Below are 19,283 nucleotides of genomic sequence, written 5' to 3'. Positions count from 1 at the left end.
GCAGTTTGCGCCTTTGCGGTGGGGAATGCGGATCGGAATTTGGATTGATGACATGAGTCTTGTCTTGATTTTATATTAACAAATTAATCTACATTCATATTAATATTGCTCTTTCATCTTTGATAGTAAATTATCCTTCATGATTGATTACAAATATGGATGCAACAATGAAGAATAGTTCTGCTGTCATTGAACAACTTCTCCAGTCAACACATGAAGAAGTGAGTCTTTATAATATATTTTAATCTTATTGCATTTTTTATAAATACTGTTATGTTTGATAATTAAATTATCAGGGGGGCACTTTAGTTTATGGGCCGCGGAATCTAGCATTGAGACCTACATAGATCGATAGAGGAGATCAAAACGAGATCAACCATGTATAACATTGTTGTCGATTTCCAAGGATTAGCTGAAAAAACATGGTGAAAAGTTCAAAATTTTTATATCAATTTTTATTTTTAATAATTTTTTTATGGCTACAATATGTTTAAAACTAGTGCTATCTTATGTAAAATTTGACGAGAAATCCAATGAATCTAATTTCAGGTTCGTAACTTCAGTAGTTTTTGAGATATTGCAAAAATTGTGCGAATAAGTGCAAATTTTTGGTTTAAAAGAGGTGAACCTGTTTTCATGATGATTAATAGGTATTTTAAACTATTGGATTTAGTAGATTGATAAATTCTAAAGAAAAAATGTCCAGTCACTTTATAGCCTAAACTCAAAATTGTTCAAGATATTTGGGAAAATAAAAAAAATTGCACACTCAATACTCTTCAATTCTCAAATTATTTTTTTTCACTACTTTTAGTGACTACTAATTTGGCTAAATTTCATTGGGATTTTTGCAGGGAATTCATTAAAATAGATTTGAGGTTAGAAAATTTTATAGATTATAAAGATATTTGGAAAAAATACAAGAAAATGTAGTATTTTAGCTTTAGAAGAGTTCATAGTTCGCATAGGCATAGTGCAGACCGATATTGAGGATCACATTTTATTCAGCTTTCAATGCAATTCAGAAGCTTTAAAAGATTGTAAAAATAATTGAATCAAATCAAGCTTTTCCTAACCTTCGCTTTTTTCCAATGTAAGCTTTTCCTAACCCAAGCTTTCCCTAACCTAAGCTTTTCCCAATCCTACCTTTTTTCCTAACCTAAGCTTTTCTCAAACATAGCTTCCCCTAACCTAATTTTTTCCTTACCTAAGCTTTTTCCAATCTTAGCTTTTCCTAACCTTAGATTTTTCCTAATCTAAGCTTTTCCTAACCTGAGCTTTTTTCTAACATAAGCTTCTCCTAACTTAAGCTTTTTCTAATCTAAGTTTTACTATCCCAAGCTCCCCCAACCTAAGCTTTTCTCAGACCCAGCTTCCCTAAACCTAAGCTTTTACTAATCTAAGCTATACCTAACCTAAGCTTTTCCTAACCTTAGTTTATTCCAGACTTAGCCTTCTCTAACCTAAGCTTTTCCTAACTTAAACTTTTTCTAATCTGAGCTTTTCCTAACCCAAGCTTTCCCCAACCTAAGCTTTTCACAAACCCAGCTTCCCCTAACCTAAGCTTTACCTAACCCAAGCTTTTCCCAACCTCAACTTTTTCCTAACCTAAGCTTTTCCTTATCTACGTTTTCCTAACCCAAGCTTTCCTCAACCTAAGCTTTTCTTAGACCCAGCTTCCCCTAACCTAAGCTTCTCCTAACTTAAGCTTTTTCTAATCCAAACTTTTCCTAACCCAAGCTTTCCCCAGATCCAGCTTCCCCTAACCTAAGCTTTTCCTAACCTTAGCTCTTTCCTAACCTATGCTTTCCCTAACCTTAGCTTTTCCTAATCTAAGCTTTTCCTAACCTAAGCTTTTTCCTAACCTAAGCTTTTCCCAAGTTGAGCTCTTTCTAATGCAAGTTTTCCTAACCCATCTTTCCCTGACCTAAGCTTTTCTCAGACCCAGCTTCCCCTAACCTAAGCTTTTTCCAACCTTAGCTTTTCCTAAACTAAGATTTCCCTAACCTAAGCTTTTTCTGATCCTAGCTTCTCCTAACCTAAACTTCCCCTAATCTAAGCTTTTCCTAACCTAAGATTCCCCTTACCTAATATTTTCCTGATCCAAGCTTTCCCCAATCTAAGCTTTTTCTAACCTAAGTTCTCCCTAGGTAGCAAAAAATGGAAATGCAATATTTTTATTTCCCCAAATATCTTGAACAATTTTGAGTTTAGGTAATCAAGTGACTGGACATTTTTCCTTTAGAATTTACAATATCTCAAAAACTAAAGTTACGAACATGAAATTAGATTCATTGGATTCCTCGTCAAATTTTACATAAGATAGCACTAGTTTTAAACATATTGTAGCCATAAAAAAATTATTAAAAATAAAAATTGATATAAAAATTTCAAACTTTCCTTTATGTTTTTTCATAATCCTTGGAAATCGACAACAATGTTATACATGGTTGATCTCGTCTTGATCTCCTCTATCGATCTATGTAGGTCTCAAAGCTAGATTCCGCGGCCCATATACTAAAGTGCAACCATTATCAGTAAAAGTTCTAGGATTTTGTTAGAGGTTGATAGAAAAAGAGCATTTTTGTTTAATAAGAGTTGACCATATTTATATGGTGCCAACCAATACTATATTATACGAAGTCAAGTCTGCTCAGTTTTGACACCGAGCATCGCTCGTTATTACTTTCCTTGTCCTATTACCATACGTAAGGAAAGTATTGCTTTCCAAAAAAATTAAGGTAGCCTACTTCAATTTATATACGTTTCAAGGTCCCCTGAGTCTATAAAAGTTTTTTTTGGGTATTGGTGCGTATGAGTGTATGTGCGTCTGTGTACACCATATCTCATCTCCCAATTAACGGAATGACTTGAAATTTGTAACTTAAGGTCCTTACAATTTAAGGAACCAACACGAACAATTTCGATCAAATACAATTCAAGATGGCGGCAAAAATGAATGTCAAAAACAGGGGTTTTTGCGATTTTCTCAAAAACGGCTCCAACGATTTTGATTGAATTTATACCTAAAATAGTCATTGATAAGTTCTATCAACTGCCACAAGTCTCATATCTGTAAAAATTTCAGGAGCTCCGCCACATCTAAGCAAAGTTTGATTTTAGATTCTCAATTATCAGGCTTCAGATACAATTTAAACAAAAATTTCGAGTCGAAAAGATCAAGCATGATAATATCTACAATTATTGTTTAGTAACATTTTCACCTAAAATTGAAAATAAGCACGAATTTCGAGAAAATTAAGATTATCCTAGAAGATTATCCAATTGTAAACTGTGTGCAACTGATTCACTATGAAGAGATAGCAGACCTCGTATGTCTCCATCGTTATTGTCCTGTCACCAGCTGGCTCAGATATTTGTTTATAAGTAGACTTGAGATGCGCGTGAACACTAGCGTCAGGTGATCAATTTTCATAATGGCAAGAAAAGTTGTGTGAGTGCGCCACACCGGATTTTTTTTATTTATTGACAAAACAGAACACAATTCTCTAAAATGATCGTGTTTATATTTTACAGCTAGCTATACGTCAGCTTATGAATTTCGGGGATGCGTTATTTTGATTTTCCACAGAATCACTCGCTCAATTTTTATACTATCCACAGACGACAAAAGTCTCAGCTGTTTCAGCCAATGATGAATTTCTTTAATGTTGTTCAACGACTTTTCCCAACAATGAGACCTAGTAGAATAGAATTTTAATATCATAAACCTACTATGTTCCAAATTTCGTTAAAATTGTTAGAGCCGTTTTCGAGATCCTTTGAACATAAATAACCAGATATAAAAATATATACAGAAATCGCTCGCTTAATATAATATAGGATTGAGTCTTATTGCTTGGTTAGTTTGAGTTTTAGGCTTGATTAAGTGAGGTTATGTTGCGTCTGATAATGCTTGGTAATGTTAGGTTGGACTGGATTAAGAGGCTCAATGAAATTTTGTCAGCCTTGTTTGAGTTAGCAATTTAGTCAGATTTGATTCAAGAATTTATTAAATTACTGAAATTGTTTTGTCAAAAGAGAATGTGGTCTACAATAAATGATTGGGCTAAAGTGCAATCATTGGCGCCTCAATTATTATTGAATATGAATTATTATTGAATATATATGTTCTTTTTCAATGATAGAGGATGAAAAAAGCGCTATCCTATTCAGATACAATTCAATTCAATTTTAATATTAGAAATAACTGTTTGGAAACTAACCTTATTAATTAGTACCTAATTGAAAAAATATTTTTTCTTGATGCTATTATTTTCTTCATTGTAATCAATTGGTGAATTTAATACGCTAGAATTTCCTGGCTTTTTCATTATAGACTAGCAGGTACCCCATGCTTTGCAAGGGTCTTATTAAAAATTTTACAAACTGAAAACCTGACGGAGGTACTAAAATCTTTGAGAATTTCAAATAGGTCTATAATGATTCTCGGTAAACGAAGAATCTTTATGCAAAATTTCAAGTTAATCAGTTGAGTAATTCAGACGTAATGATGCGTCGTCATTCATGAATTTCCTATCCCGTACGTGTATAAATCAATTCTTTTCCTTTATTATAATTATTGTAGATTAATTTGATATTTGCACAGGCACTGGACCGAAGTGAGTCCCCGAAGAGAATTGGAAAGCCTATTCGGCGGAGAATGAAGATCTCTAAATGTGTTGTTACTATTGTGATAACTTGTTGTTGTCTTGATATATCTGGTATGGTAATCAATAGGTTAGTTCATCGAATTATCATTAATTTGATATTTCCGCAGGCATTAGCCCGAAATGAGGCACAGGAAGAGAAATGGAGAGCTTATTCGGCGGAGAACGAAGACCTGTGTTCGCGACTGCTGACTCTTCGAGACAAGTTGAAGCACGACGTGATGGTGCCTGTGGGCCGGAAGGCACTCTTCAGAGGCCAACTGGTGCACACCAACGAGATTATGGTCTGTTTGGGCGACGGATGGTTCGTCAAGAAATCGGCGGCCGAAGCTGTTGATGTGTGCCGGCGGAAAATGAAAGGTTGGCCATCATTTTTTCATGAGAAAGCTATGAATAATCATTAAATAAATTACTAGTAAGTACCGGTACTCTAAAAGAAGATTTCATATAAACTAATGCCATTAAATGGCATAAGTGCTCAAAACTTGTTTTGTTTTTATTAAAAAATATAAAGAGGGTACTAGTAATTCCTATAATGATTAAACATTTAAACATTATTATTAGTCTTTTTCAAATACTTGAAGTGTTATCAGTTGTGAATACAACTTACTTGATTGTTACTTGTCTCATCTTCGCCGCAGCTTAGTGACCGAGGAATTGTCAAAGTGTTGAAATTTTGTCAAAGGTTTGGTTATGCATGATCCCGAACGTCAACCCAATCAGCCAGACGGAGAGCTTCTTACGCTGCCGATTCGTCTGGAAACGGTCCTATTAGTCTTGGAGATAATAAATGTTTCAGGACTTATTGGAGCGGCGAAGGTACAGTAGAGTGTAACAGAGAAGGAAGCTGAAGGTGCAATTCCTTAGCGGCGTCTCAAGACGCGTGGTTAGAGCCGCCGCGGATAGAGCACATAACTTAGATAGATAAATCCATTAGATACAATGACTCATTGGATTTCTGTGTTGTATGAACGTTATGGCGGCAGAAGAATTAGAAGTGTTGCTTTTCATTGGATTTCGGCAGAAGAAATAGAAGTGTTGGCTATTATACAGGGTGTCTACGAACTCCCTACCAATACTCTAGGACATTGTTCCTGGGTAAAAAACATATCTAAATATCATATTTTAAATTGTCCGGAAGTCTTCAGCTACTCACACAGCGGCCATTCTGCTTTTTTCACTTCTTTTTTTCTAAATAATGGTTGAACATACGTTATTGAAACTTTGCACAATCATTTATAACAACTAGACAAAGCTACAAAAAAATCACGATAATTTTTCAAATTCATAAAACAAATTGGCCGCCATTTAAAATTTTGTTTCTTGAATAACTCATAAACCGTTAGTTTTACATAAAAATTACATGAATAACTTTTTGTGGTATATTTTATAACCTATCGATTGTTTAAGTAAGATTGGACTAATATTAACTGAGTATGGTAGCCTTAGTGAAAGGTTTCCACTGAAAGTTTGTTGCAGTGCAAACCAAGGCATGCTTATAGAGTCGCCTCAATGACGCAACAATCTCTATTTGCATTGCTTGTTGATAGTTAGCGATTTTAGGTCATTTCGAAAAATAAAATAACGTTACATAACCCTCTTAAGGTGGGTCACCAACCACTAAAGCTGCCATATCTCAGTTAATATTAGTTCAATCTTGAAGAATCTGGTACCAATGGACAGGCAATCCAATTTAGTCCTACTCAAAAAAGTTATTCTTGTAAATTTTTTGTAAAACCAACGATTTCTGGGTTAAGAAACAGAAATTTAAATGGCCGCCATTTTGTTTCATGAATTTGAAAAATTGTCATAATTTTTTTATGGGGCCGTTTACTGAGAATGAAGAGCATGGTTTCTTATTGGAGTGTGTTCACAAATTTTCATTTTGACAATGCGTGTATAGGTATACTCACATAAGAAACTATGCTATTCTTTATCTGTCGTCGGGGGTATTGCCCTGGAACGTATGTTGGCAGACGGCCCATACTATGCCAATTTCAGTTGCTATGAGCGTTGGAACGTACAGCATCGTGTGTTCGCTGTCGAGCATTTTTGTAGAAACAATGAATCTGTAGTCACAGTGCAACGCTTTTCTGTCAATATTTTAGAGTCGGCCGTCGAGTTGCAATGCCCGATTGAAATGCTGTACTACGATTGGTTGCAGCGTTTGGGAGTATTAGTTCTGTGATGAAAAAGAAACCACTTGGTTTCCCCTGTTCAGTTCGTACTCCGGAAAATGTAGACAGAGTCAGAACAGCAGTTGTTTCTAGTCTTAGACGATCGACTCGACGACATGGTCTCAGGACAAGACGACACTAACTTCGTCTACATTTTCAGGAGTACGAACTGAACGGGGAAGACCAGGTGGTTTCTTTTTCATCACAGAACTAGTACTCCTAAACGCTGCAACCCATCAGAGTACAGTATTTCAATCGGGCATTGCACTGTGATTACAAATTCATTGTTTCTAAAGAAAACTGCTTGACAGCGAACACACGATGTTGTACGTTCCAACACTCATAGCAACTGAAATGGCATAGTATGGGCCGTCTGCCAACATTCGTTCCTGGGCAATACCCCCTCCCGTCGCTGAGTACTAGCAGTTCGAAAAACATGCGTTTCCTCTGCATCACTCGGTTCCAATCATTGTGTTTGAATTGATTAGCCTTTTCTGTTTCAAGGCTCTTATTTTGACTGTAAGAAACAAGAAGTTTTGGGCAATCGATGGTTTCTCCTTTCATAAAAATATTGTATTCGTTTACTTTATTCAATAAATAAACTCACTGCCTTGTTATTTTACCTTCAGTGGATTATCACAAAACTTTGATTTGAAAAAGTTTTGGCGATTTTATTAATAGTTACTGATACTCAACTGACTGTGAACTCTTGTGTAATTTCCATTCATCGAAACCTAAGAATGTTGTGCTTTATGAATAATAATATTTTTGGAGTATTGTTTACCGTACAATAATTTCTATAAAATCAAATAATTCTCTATTTTTCAGAGTGTGATTCAGATTGTATTTTATAGAAACTTATAAATTCTCTATTTTACAGGGTGTTTTAGCCTATAGATTGTTTTTCAATAAAACCGATGAATTCTTTATTTCTCAGAGTGTAATATATTTATTGTTTTTTTATAGAAACTCATGAATTATTCATTTCTCAGAGTGTGATTCAGATTGTATTTTATAGAAACTCATAAATTCTCTATTTTTCAGAGTGTGATGAAATGCTTGAACGTTTGAGAAAAGAGCGAGAATTATTAGAATCTAGGAAAACGTTTCCGATTCAAAACGACGTTTTCGGTGGCCGAGATGAAATCATTGAACCTTTCAATGAAGAGGAGGAGAGCAAATGGAGAGGTAACTTGATTATTCCACATTTATACTTACAAGTTACAGTAAATTTATCTCAGTACAGTACAATATTTGTACAGTCTTTTTCATTATTTGTTTCAGTTACAGTAGACAAATATAATCTTATTTCATAGTCGGACCGTGCAAACCTTAGTTTACACTAAGGTACTTGACTTGAGATACTAACATTTATACCAGTTCACTTAATTATTGGATCTTCAGTTGTACTGAGGCAGGAGGCACGTAAACCAGATGAACTAGTTAAGTGCAACACGGGGCTTTATGAAAAATGTTATTTCAATAAAACAATAGGAGCATACTGTTGCCGTTTTCATGCTGATTCATTCAAAAAAACTTTTGCTCTCTTTTTCGCTCTTACACTCACACAATTAGCTCACTGGATCTCTGGATTCTGTGAAATCTGGCAGCACTGTACCTTAGAGATATCCCATGTGTATAATGTGTTTATGTTACAAATTTCAAGCAGTTTTGTTACCTCTAGCCGATTACTGTCTATTATTACTGTTTTGACCAAGTGAGAGTGTAAGAACACTCATATCTTTGCAATTATTAGATCTGAGGAAATAGTTGCTAACTCTTTTATGAAGTTATTTCAACGACAAAAATTGGAATCACTGCAGTTTGTTGTACCTTCATTGGCGTCTGATATAGTAAATTTCAATTATAATATGATCTCTTTCAATTGATAATAATTCAATTTGTCAAATAGCTATGAATTGTGAAAAACAGGATAAAAGAAGAATATAATAATACACAATATTGATGCAATCAGCAATACGTGCCTATATACAGTTATTTATGAATCCAAAGATTAGTTGAACCCTTAATTACCAGTTAATTTTTCTTCCAGAGAAACACAAAGAAAGTCTGAAGAGGTACAGAAGAGATTTGAAAGCAGAAAGAGAACGAAGGAAAGAAGAGGAGGCGAGAAGCAGAGACTCCAACAAAGATCTTTTCAAGATTCTTGATGGTCTTGAATGTCAGGAGGAGAATGATGATGAACTTAATAAGTATGCATTTCAAACTTTAATTAGTTTTAACTAGATTAATTTATCGAATCAAATTATAGTTACAACTACTTGAAAGAGACACTTCAAGTCATTACAAATCTTTTACTTCATTAAATATATTCTTCAAGGTGGTGCAGAGGAACCGCATGCTTCTCGAACGGCTAGTACTCTGTGACGGGAAGGGTATTTCCCTTGAACGAATGTTAGCAGACGGCCCATACTATGCCTTTTTAGTTGTTATGAGCGTTGGAACGTACAGCATCGTGTGTTCGCTGTCGAGCAGTTTTATAGAAGCAATGAAACTGTAGTCACAGTGCGACGCTTCTACGTCAATATTTTAGAGTTGGATGTTGAGGGGCCTGATCGATATACTTACTGTACTCCGATGGGTTACAGCGTTTAGAAGTAGCCTACTGGTTCTGTCATAAAATAAAAAAGAATAGTAAAAAGAATAGCCTGGTAGCTCATTACGAGTATTTTTATTCCTTTATACTCGATTCTATTCCTTCAGCCTGCAAATTATTTGGCTATGGTGCCGGGTTAGGAAATGATAGATCTATCTGCTTTGTCCAACGACAAACTATTATAACAAACCGATGTAGATTAGGTGCTGACTTCATAACGTAAATCTCTGTTCACAGATACAGAGTTTCAATCTAAATATTATTCTTGAAATTTGTAAATTTGTTTTATCCTAGAAATTTTAAGTTTGAAATTTAGAATTCTGTACAAGTTCCATTCTCTACTACTGAGCATAAAATATTGTACTGCTCAGTGTGCGTTATGAGGGCAATAATGGGATGTAGTCACTACCTCCGTAAACAAAGCCGTAGTGCATTCGTGTGACGTCAGCACAGGTAGGGCTCCTTCACCAATAAAAATTCGTTGATTTCAGCTGATGATATCAGCTAGTGTTTTATTGGTGTAGAAGCCCTACCTGTGCTGACGTCACACGAATGCACTACAGCTTTGTTTACGGAGGTAGTGATGTAGTTCCTGGTGCCCTCAAATATGTATATTTTCAAATTGATGAATTTGATCTAATGTAACTGTATTTTATTTGCAGGCTTGTTGAAGATGAAGACAGGCAAGGTTTATTGAGAAGCATGTAAAACAGGAGCTGAATCGCAGAAAAGCAAATCAATCGGATAATAGGGAAGATAACAATGCAAGATCTCACACTATATCGTTAGGAAATGGGGTGAAAAACATTGAAATATCCCACACTGAATCTCAAAGCTCTCCTAAAGGTTCAGAACAAACTATGGACAACAATGTGCTTCGGAGTATTGAGAACTTGAATATCAACGATCGTAGTTTATCGAATTCTGAGAGACTGAGTGATGTCAGTGAGGATATCTATGATGATGATGATGATGATGATGATGATGATGAGGAGGAGGAGGATGATGATGATGATGATGATGAGGAGGAGGAGGAGGAGGAGGAGGAGGAGGAGGAGGAGGAGGATGATGACGAAGATGATGATGGAATAGAGTTTCGTGACGACGCCAATCCCAACTCAAGTTATCGGGAAAAGATGCAAACTTTGTTGAAGTTATACAATGATCAAATTGGTGGGGATCATGATGTCATAGATGACAATTCTCAGCCGAGGAAGAAGAAAAAATCGGTTCAATTTCACAGTGACAGTGATAAACTGAATGTGGTGCATCTCTTTCACAACGACAACAGAACTGGCAATGATGATGAAGATGATGGGTGTTTGCCAGCCGTGATACATTTCAAGCATTCCAATGTGGAAGGTGACAGCTATGAAGTTGCCGCAGATAGTGATGAACCGATTAGAAGTCCCAGTGATGTGTATAGGTGTTTCGGGAACTGCGGCAAAGTTGTGAAATCCATTTTGAAAGCGCCGGAAAGGGGTGTGACGTTGGATCCGAGTCTGGAGTGTCGTAGGGAGGTTGCAGCTAAACCAGTGTCTACTTCTACCATTCAGGTAACTATAGTGAGGTCTGTGCTTGAGATTGTGGAACATGAAAGTGTTGCCTATAGTACGGAATATATCACATTAATATATACATGTATATGCACTCATAGGGCAATAAAAGAATTAGAAACATCCAAAGAGTCTGATTCTTTTATTGCCTCATGAGTGCATATGCATATCTATATATATAAAAGCGAAATGGCACTCACTCACTGACTGTCTGACTCACTCATTCACTCGCAGAACTAAAAATCTACCGGACCAAAAACGTTCAAATTTGGTAGGTATGTTCAGTTGACCCTTTAGAGGCGCACTAAGAACGGATTTGAAAAAAAAATCCAAAGATACGCCTAAAATCTGCGTTTTTAGCGTTTTCTCAGCTTTATCGAGAACAAATGAACAGAAAATGTTTAAATTTAGTACAGAAGCTCAGCTAGGGTGTAATAATGTTGTTTTAGAAGGAATTTGCAATAACGTCAAAGATACGCCCAAAATTAGCGTTTTTCCAGCGTTTTTTTTTTGCTTTTTCTCAGATTTATCGAGAACAAATGAACAGAAATATTGTTCAAATTTAGTACAGAAGCTAAGCTAGGGTGTAATAATGTTGTGTTGGAAGGAATTTCAAATAACGCCAAAGATACGCACAAAATCTGCGTTTTTTGCGCTTTCTCAGATTATCGAGAACAAATTAATGAACAGAAAATGTTCAAATTTACTACAGAAGCTCATCTGGGGTGTAATAATGTTATGTTAGAAGGAATTTGAAATAACGCCAAAGATACACTCAAAATTAGCGTTTTTTGCGTTTTCTCAGTTATTTCATCAATTAATAGACAGAAAATTTTCAAATTTGGTACAGAGGTTTAGCTAGGGTCTAAAAATTTTGTTATGAGGTGACTTTAATATTTCATTAAAGATAGGTACGCCCAAAATCAGCGTTTTTCTCAGCTTTTCTGCGTTTTCTCAGTTCTCTGACTTTCTGATGGAATGAAGCATGCTCAAATGAAAAATGCAGGCGAGCGAAGCGAGCCCGCTGATCTCATTTTTGGACGATCCAGTCGGGGGTCCAGGGGGCGGAGCCCTCTGGCTAGACGGATATGGTGAGCGAGAAGCGAGCCTGACGGCTAGTATACATTAATTGATACTATTCCCTACTATAAGCAACACTTTCATGTTCCATAATCTCAACGACATTAATAAATTATAATTAAAATTATTAAATTAATAATTAAAAATTATCAAATATATAAATTACTAGTCGGTAGCCTTTTTATACTTTTTCGAGCACACTGAATTCACGCACAATATCATATTTCATAACGTTTCCTGCGTTAACTCGGATAATTATTTATTAGATTCATGCTGAACTATCGTCTTTTGCTTGCAAAAACGAATAACACTACGCAACTAACACTTGTCGGGAGATCAAGTTTAGTTGAGAGGCCGGGAGGCGGTCACGTTTCGGGGTATACAACTCGACAAAAATTCACGATCTGGCCATGCTCATCACAGGGCGTTTGGTGGGGATGACAAGCTGTTCAGTTCTGTAAAAATCAACTTGTCGTCCGTGTCTTATGATAATGTGATCGAAGGTTGAAAAAATGACCCTCTTAGTACGGAAGATATCACATTAGCATAGTACAGTATATAACTAAAAAAATATATTAAGTACCCTTATAAAATGGTTTACTCAAAACCTGTTTCGGCTATATGATGTCACTATCAAGTATATAATAATATAGCCGAAATGTTGTGAGTGAACAATTTTACTTAGATTTATATTTTTATTTATATTCAAGAGTAGCCCTAGCGAAAAAAGACTACAGTTTACAGGGTGGGTGGAAAGTCCGAGACGGCTTAATATCTCTTACAGAAAGGTTATTTGACGTTGGAAGTGATTGGGGATCCTACTCAAATTGAAAATACTACTTTACTATGACTTCAAAATTCTGGTCCGCCATATTGAATGCAACTTCATTTTTTTAAATAGGAAGGTGGTCATGCAGTACATGATTTCGAAACGAAATTTCAAGAAAAAAAGAATGGCGAAAACCGCGATATCTCAAACTGCTCAGAAGATATTCACATTATTAATCAATACAATTCAAAACAGAAAGGAGAGAAAAAAGTCCGAGAACGGCTTCATATCTCATACACAAGGGTAATTTGATGGTGGGGTGTGATGTGGGATCCTACTCAGATTGAAAATACTACTTTACTATGACTTTAAAAACATGGTCCACCATCTTGGATCCGCCATATTGAATGCAACTTTATTTTTTTTAATAGGAAGGTGATCATGCGATACATGATTTCGATACGAAATTTCAAGAAAAAATGAATGACGAAAACCGCATATTGATATCTCAAACCGTTCAGAAGATATTCACATTATTAATCAATATAAAGCATATCAGAAATTGAATACTTGAGTGGTATTGAATTATAACGTGGATATCTTCTGAATGGCTTGAGATATCGATGTGCGGTTTTCACCATTCATTTTTTCTTGAAATTTTCGTATCGAAATCATGTATTGCTTGACAACCTTCCCATTTAAAAAAATGAAGTTGCATTCAAGATGGCGGACCAGATTTTTGAAGTCATAGTAAAGTAGTATTTTCAATTTGAGTAGGATCCCCAATCACACTCACCATTAAATTACCTTTGTAATTGAGATATTAAGCCGTTCTCGAACTTTTAAGCCTCTCTGTATATGTGTTTGCTTAGCATTATTTGAATTGATAGATGTTGAAACTTGAACAATTTTATTCTATTTCAGGCTGTACATGACGTTGTGGAACATGACTTTGTTGTCTGGAGTAGGGAATATAATCACATATTTATACAGTTTAAATGGCATTAGCATGTAATATATTTGTTTGCTCAGTATCATTTGATATATTTTAAAACTTGAACAATTCTATTCCATTCCAGGCTGTGAGTGAGGTGGTGGAACATGAGACTGTTGCTTCTAGTAGGGAGGAACCTTCTAGACCAGTTAGCCGATTCAAGGCGGCTAGACTTGCCGCTAGAAAGTGATCTACTCTGCAGCGAGTTGAAGTCACATCAGTCACAAAATGTTGATCATCGCATCAACAACAACTACAACATCAGCAACATGGCAGTAATCAGCTACAACAACATCAACAACATGGAGCTCATCAGTGGTTCAATTCAGCACTAGGGAAGTGTCCACGTAACGTACCAACCAATATCACACTCTACAACTTACACTATGAACATAGATGTTGTGCAACCTTAGTGATGAAGCCTTAGTGTGTTTAATCTTTAGTTTGACTCAAATCAATTATGTGGAACTGACAATATCGTTTTTATTTCACCTTAATATCACTTTATATCAAATTTGGATATAAAAGTACGAAATATAGTTGGTTGCATCAAACAAGACCAAACTCATTCAAATTTAAATTAAATTTATTGTGCTCATAAACTTTTCAACTGGTCAAGTCAACTAGTATTCAAACATTAAATAATAGAGAAGCTTGCAAAATATATCATAATCTGTACTATTTTCGTTCATTTAGTCATTCCATTTAATGACAACAATTCGTAGTGGAAGAAAAACAGGCATAGCACTGTAACTATTTCTAACACACATTTTAAAAATATTTGTTACTGAAAATTTAGAATCTCTTGAGATGAAATAAAACTAGGATAGGCTATCACACTATCAGAATAATTCATAACAAAATTTGGAAAATATTGGGTTGTTTTGAACCTATTTCAAAAATTGTGTTGATCTTGGCTGGTGCAACTAAGCTATAGAATGTCTCATGAACGCTTTCCTATACTGGCCACTGTACCTGTGCTGAAAATATTATTTGTCAACTACATCTAATTTTAGTGATTGGATGAGGATTTTTTATATTTCATTCAAACTTTGGAGATGCAAATTATTTGATTTATAAGCCCTTCGATAGATAAATAAATCTCTTTTAATTTGCAATTTATAACATTAAAACTTTGATAGGCCTAAGTGATTGTAAGTGATCTAGCTTGTGTGAAATAAACCAAGTTTGAAACCGGTAGTATACTAACAATGTTATTGATGATTTTGGAGGAAAGTCTGTTGTTTTAATGCAATATTAAATCTTATCTATTCGTAATTGAAAGGAAGTTTGAATTTGAAATGATAGTTTTGTAAAGCATTGTTCCATATTGAAATTTCAAATTGAATTCACTGACTCTTGAAACTTTTTTCCATACTATTATCAGCAGCAATGATTTTTTTTTGTTGTTTTGAAATCAGTCAATTTTTGTTCAATCTTATTGCAAAACAGGAGATAATTAGTATTAGTTGCATAGAAAGTACATGAGACATTCTGTATTTCATTGAGATAAGTTTTTTTTTGTTTTTCATAAAACTATTCAAGCTATTCAAATGATTTGATGGAACAATATTTTCCTCTGTATTTTGGTATTTATGAAATAATCACATAGACGGTCAAGCATGTGGATAAGTGCGCGTGCGTTCGGTACACCTCCACCTTCATATCGGGTAAAATCAATATTTTCAATTAGTATATCAAAAGCAACTTCAATCAACCATGCAGGAACAGTTTTATCAAATTTCTTGAAATCAAGTCCATACAACATCTTTTCTTTATGCATTCTATTAAATAACTTTCGAAACCCACCAGTGGCTGGTTCATAGCCATAAGCGATGGGGGGGGGGGGGCGTGGATGGTCTTGGTACCCCTGAATTAATGGTAAAGCAAACATGGCCTCTCCAAAAGTCACAGTAGCTGGATAACCCCAAACAGCTCGGACCTTGGTCTTGGTGACGTCACAGATGTGGCTGCGAACAAAAGCACAACAGTCCGGGAAAGATACCTCTTTGCCCATTTTGACAAGGCGCCAGAAAAGGCGGACACGGCGGACTGCATCTGGATCTCGGAACTTGTTAATCGATGAACAAGTTCATTTCCTGAACTTTTGAACTTGTTAATCGATGTTAGGTTGAATCGACACTCCTTGACTGTTACTCATTACTTATTTATTTTAACCCTTAAGTGCATGATTTCTTGTATTTTTATAAAAAAAATCATTTATATGGTAAATATAACGCTGAGTTTGGAAAAAATATTGAAAAAATTCTGATATATAGATAAGAATGTTGATGTTAGTAGAAATATGAAAAATACATAGTTGAAAAATGAAGTCATATAAAAATAAAAAGTAAAAAAATAATCAAGATAATGCAGTCAGATAATCTTTCAGGGGTAATGAAAGTCGAAGAAGCAATTTCTGACTGGTGGATTTATGCAGAGGTTCACATTGCATTTTTACATTTTATGGAAGTCTGATACTGGCACCCTTTTTTCTTACAGCGCTGCCTCTTGCAAAATATACCAATATGGTCCACTCCATCAATGATTACTTTTTGGGGTGGGTATTGCGGCTGCCACTCTTCTTCTTCTTTTCTCTTCTTGCTGTGATGAGGCCGTCCTCGTTTCGGATTGGTCTTCTTTCCCATCATGCACAGAATTTGTGCAAGTTGTATGCGGAATTCCTTTTGTGAAATTGGAGTTTTCACGCGATTGAACAAAATCCATGAATTTATTATCACAAGGTCCAAGAAGTGATAGAATAGACGAATGTACCACCTTCTTGACTTCATTCTTATATGCAATCTGCCAATGTGGCTGTCCATCAGGTCGACCCCGCCCATGTGCTTATTGTAGATTTTTATCACCTGAGGACACTGAATTTGAATGTGTTTTTTTTCTTTGCCGTCATACCTTTTCACTGTACGTTTTCTCTGGTTACCATTCACAGGGACATTTTTCTGGAATGTTTCCTGTAGCACTTTTGTGAAAGAGTTATTGAGGGCATTTTCATTAATGTCAGTGGTAGGAAAAAGTTTCTTGATCACTCGGTCAGGATTGAAAGGAAAAATCCCACAAGCCTCAAACCCTGCTTTAATATTTCTTTCTACACTTCCTTCGAGTTTGTCCATAAGGTCTGTGATGAGTGAAGGAAATTTAGATTTTTGAATAACTCCTCTATTCTTCTGTTTCCACTCGATCAAAATTTTTTTCCACATCATTTTTACTGGACGAAAAACAGCTACATCCAGTGGCTGACAAACATGGGTGCTGTTAGCAGGCAGGAATACAAAATTAATATCATTTTCTTCACAAAGTCGAATTATTTTAATTGACATGTGGGATGCCAAATTGTCACCGATCAACATTTTTTTGCCTTCTTTTCTTTTTAGGTAAGGAAGCGCCACCTTTAAAAACCAATCCTCAAATATAAAGCTGTCAAACACCCACTATTAGACCTATTGTAGACGGTTCCTCTAGGCCCTCCTTCAATCCAATCAGGATATAAGTTCTTTGCCTTATAGACAATGTACAGAGGAAGCATACATCATTCCCTGCACAAGCAAACATAAGGGAAGTGGAAGATTTTGATGTGTCCATAATTTGCTAGAGTGTTTGCTGCCACTTCTCACAATCACTTTTTCTTTACCTGGATCGTCCGATAAATTGGTTTCGTCAAAATTCACAATATTTTCTGGCAGGATACCTTCAATTGACACTTTCAAATTGTTAAAATAGGTTTGCATTGTCTCTTTGCTTAAATAGGCTCGTGATCGCTTAATGTTTTCAGAGTTCCTCACTGACAGCTCTGGATGTCTGCCAATAAAATTGTTATACCACTCTATCCCTGGTAGATTGTCTTTGAAAAAATTGACTACAACACCTTTTGATTCAAGTAACTTGAATGAATTGTCTTAACTGCACACTTGTAAATGGATACCCAACTCTGCTGCTTTCATCAATGCTTCCACAATTTTATCCTCTTCATTCAAGTTCAACACAGTTGGTCTTCCTAACTTATCACTATTCATACCGCGATATCGTCTGTAGATTGTCGTTTTTGGTACACCAAACTTTTCTGCTGCCTGTGAGAAAGACAAATGTTCATCAACTACCGAATTTAAGGCCAATTCGATGTTATTAAGATTGTAATTGCGCCTGAGAGCTGTTCTAGGAACGTGAATATGTTTTCGAGGCATTGTTCCATATAACCTCACAGAATGACAACTTTTATAAAAATCCTCCTCAAATTATTGAAACACAAACTGATCTAGGTAAACAAGCATGTTATTTTTAAAAGAGGTTATGACACACTAGACTTCAGTGAAAAACGGATAGTTGGTTACTATGGCTACTTGATCACAGATGAGACTATTCTAGAAAAATATTAACTGGCCAAGCACGCAGTCAGTGAAGGAACCAAGGCTGTCACCAAGTACACCAGCTCCAAGTAGAGAGTTTGTGTGTGTGTGCGCTCGCCGCCGACTAGCATGCCACCACAACATCCGCTTAACAACAACAAGTGTACCGCATACAAGCGTTGACCAACAAATTTTCAAGGTCTGGAGTTTTGTCTTCCCAAGTAGGGATGACATCAACCAGTTTTTCAGGAGGAAGAGGACCCAAATCCTTTACAATGGCAAGAGCGTCCGATTTGTTCTCATCGGAGGGAGGAGGAACCTCACCTTCGGGAGCCGCTGGAGGAGCTACAGTGGAAGAACTCGCACCAGCAACAGACACGGACGAATCGCCAGGAGAGGGCTCAGGAAAGGGGAATTTGTCTACAGCTGTAGAGACATCAGTACCCTTCCTAGAATCCTTTTTCCGTTTCCTGTCTTTTTCTTTCTTATTACTGCCTTTTGCTAGGAGCAGCCACATCTTTCGTTTTTATGAAGTCAAGAACTTCTTTTGTCACGTTTCTGGGTTCAAAAACTTTCGAACCACCAGAAACAGACGAAGAGCTGACAACTTCTTTCTCAACCTTCTTCACGGAGGAGCTCGAAAGAGGAGCTCCTTTGCCACTCGAAGCAATACCCCCACTAGTGGGAGTTCTCCATGTTCCTTTCCTCGAGGTGGAGACCATAGAATCGGAGTTCTCAGATATCTTAAGCTGCGTACACATACTCGTGCTTCCAACCCGCACCGAGCACGCTCCTCCCTCGTACCGCCCACGTACCACCATCGCACAGCAATCGCTCCGCCTACACTCTCTACTCGCACCGATCATGAACGTTACGGAAGATGGTAGATCTTCTCGCGTTCCCCGGTCGAACCATTGTTGCTCGCCGGTCGATCATCAATCGCTCTGCTGGAGTGACGTTCGGTCTTGGAGCGGAACGAAAGTCTGTACGCACCTTTATACGTCTCCACCAAATCATCACTGCAACGATTATCACGATTGCTAGGCCGCCTCCTGTTTC

The 19,283-nt window shown here is 36.3% G+C and overlaps 2 protein-coding genes across 2 annotated transcripts; both read left to right on the top strand.

Annotated features, from left to right (window-relative positions):
* Positions 1-10,279, top strand: LOC111047839 (unconventional prefoldin RPB5 interactor-like protein). Its single transcript, XM_022333690.2, has 5 exons — positions 1-221; positions 4,781-5,030; positions 7,892-8,035; positions 8,901-9,060; positions 10,127-10,279. The coding sequence occupies exons 1-5, from the start codon at positions 156-158 to the stop codon at positions 10,170-10,172; spliced, it is 666 nt and encodes a 221-aa protein (XP_022189382.2). The 5' UTR covers positions 1-155; the 3' UTR covers positions 10,173-10,279.
* A 215-nt stretch (positions 10,280-10,494) lies between these two features.
* LOC120350055 lies at positions 10,495-16,729 on the top strand. The gene is made up of 2 exons (XM_039422150.1): positions 10,495-11,020; positions 13,949-16,729. Exons 1-2 carry the CDS (start codon positions 10,601-10,603, stop codon positions 14,051-14,053), a joined length of 525 nt encoding a protein of 174 aa, XP_039278084.1. The 5' UTR covers positions 10,495-10,600; the 3' UTR covers positions 14,054-16,729.
* Positions 16,730-19,283: the final 2,554 nt, after the last annotated feature.

This window comes from Nilaparvata lugens, chromosome 2 (genome assembly GCF_014356525.2).
Source record: "Nilaparvata lugens isolate BPH chromosome 2, ASM1435652v1, whole genome shotgun sequence".
Taxonomy (NCBI): domain Eukaryota; kingdom Metazoa; phylum Arthropoda; class Insecta; order Hemiptera; family Delphacidae; genus Nilaparvata; species Nilaparvata lugens.
The sequence above is the reverse complement of the archived record's forward strand: the minus strand, read 5'-3'. Positions and strand labels throughout refer to the sequence as shown.

Excerpts from the sequence above, each read along its gene's own strand:
- LOC111047839 (XM_022333690.2), top strand. The coding sequence starts at position 156 with ATGGATGCAACAATGAAGAATAGTTCTGCTGTCATTGAACAACTTCTC. Across the intron at positions 5,031-7,891 it reads GTGCCGGCGGAAAATGAAAG|AGTGTGATGAAATGCTTGAA; the intron begins GTTGGCCATCAT and ends TCTATTTTTCAG. Across the intron at positions 8,036-8,900 it reads GGAGGAGAGCAAATGGAGAG|AGAAACACAAAGAAAGTCTG; the intron begins GTAACTTGATTA and ends TTTTTCTTCCAG.
- LOC120350055 (XM_039422150.1), top strand. The coding sequence starts at position 10,601 with ATGCAAACTTTGTTGAAGTTATACAATGATCAAATTGGTGGGGATCAT. Across the intron at positions 11,021-13,948 it reads TGTCTACTTCTACCATTCAG|GCTGTGAGTGAGGTGGTGGA; the intron begins GTAACTATAGTG and ends ATTCCATTCCAG.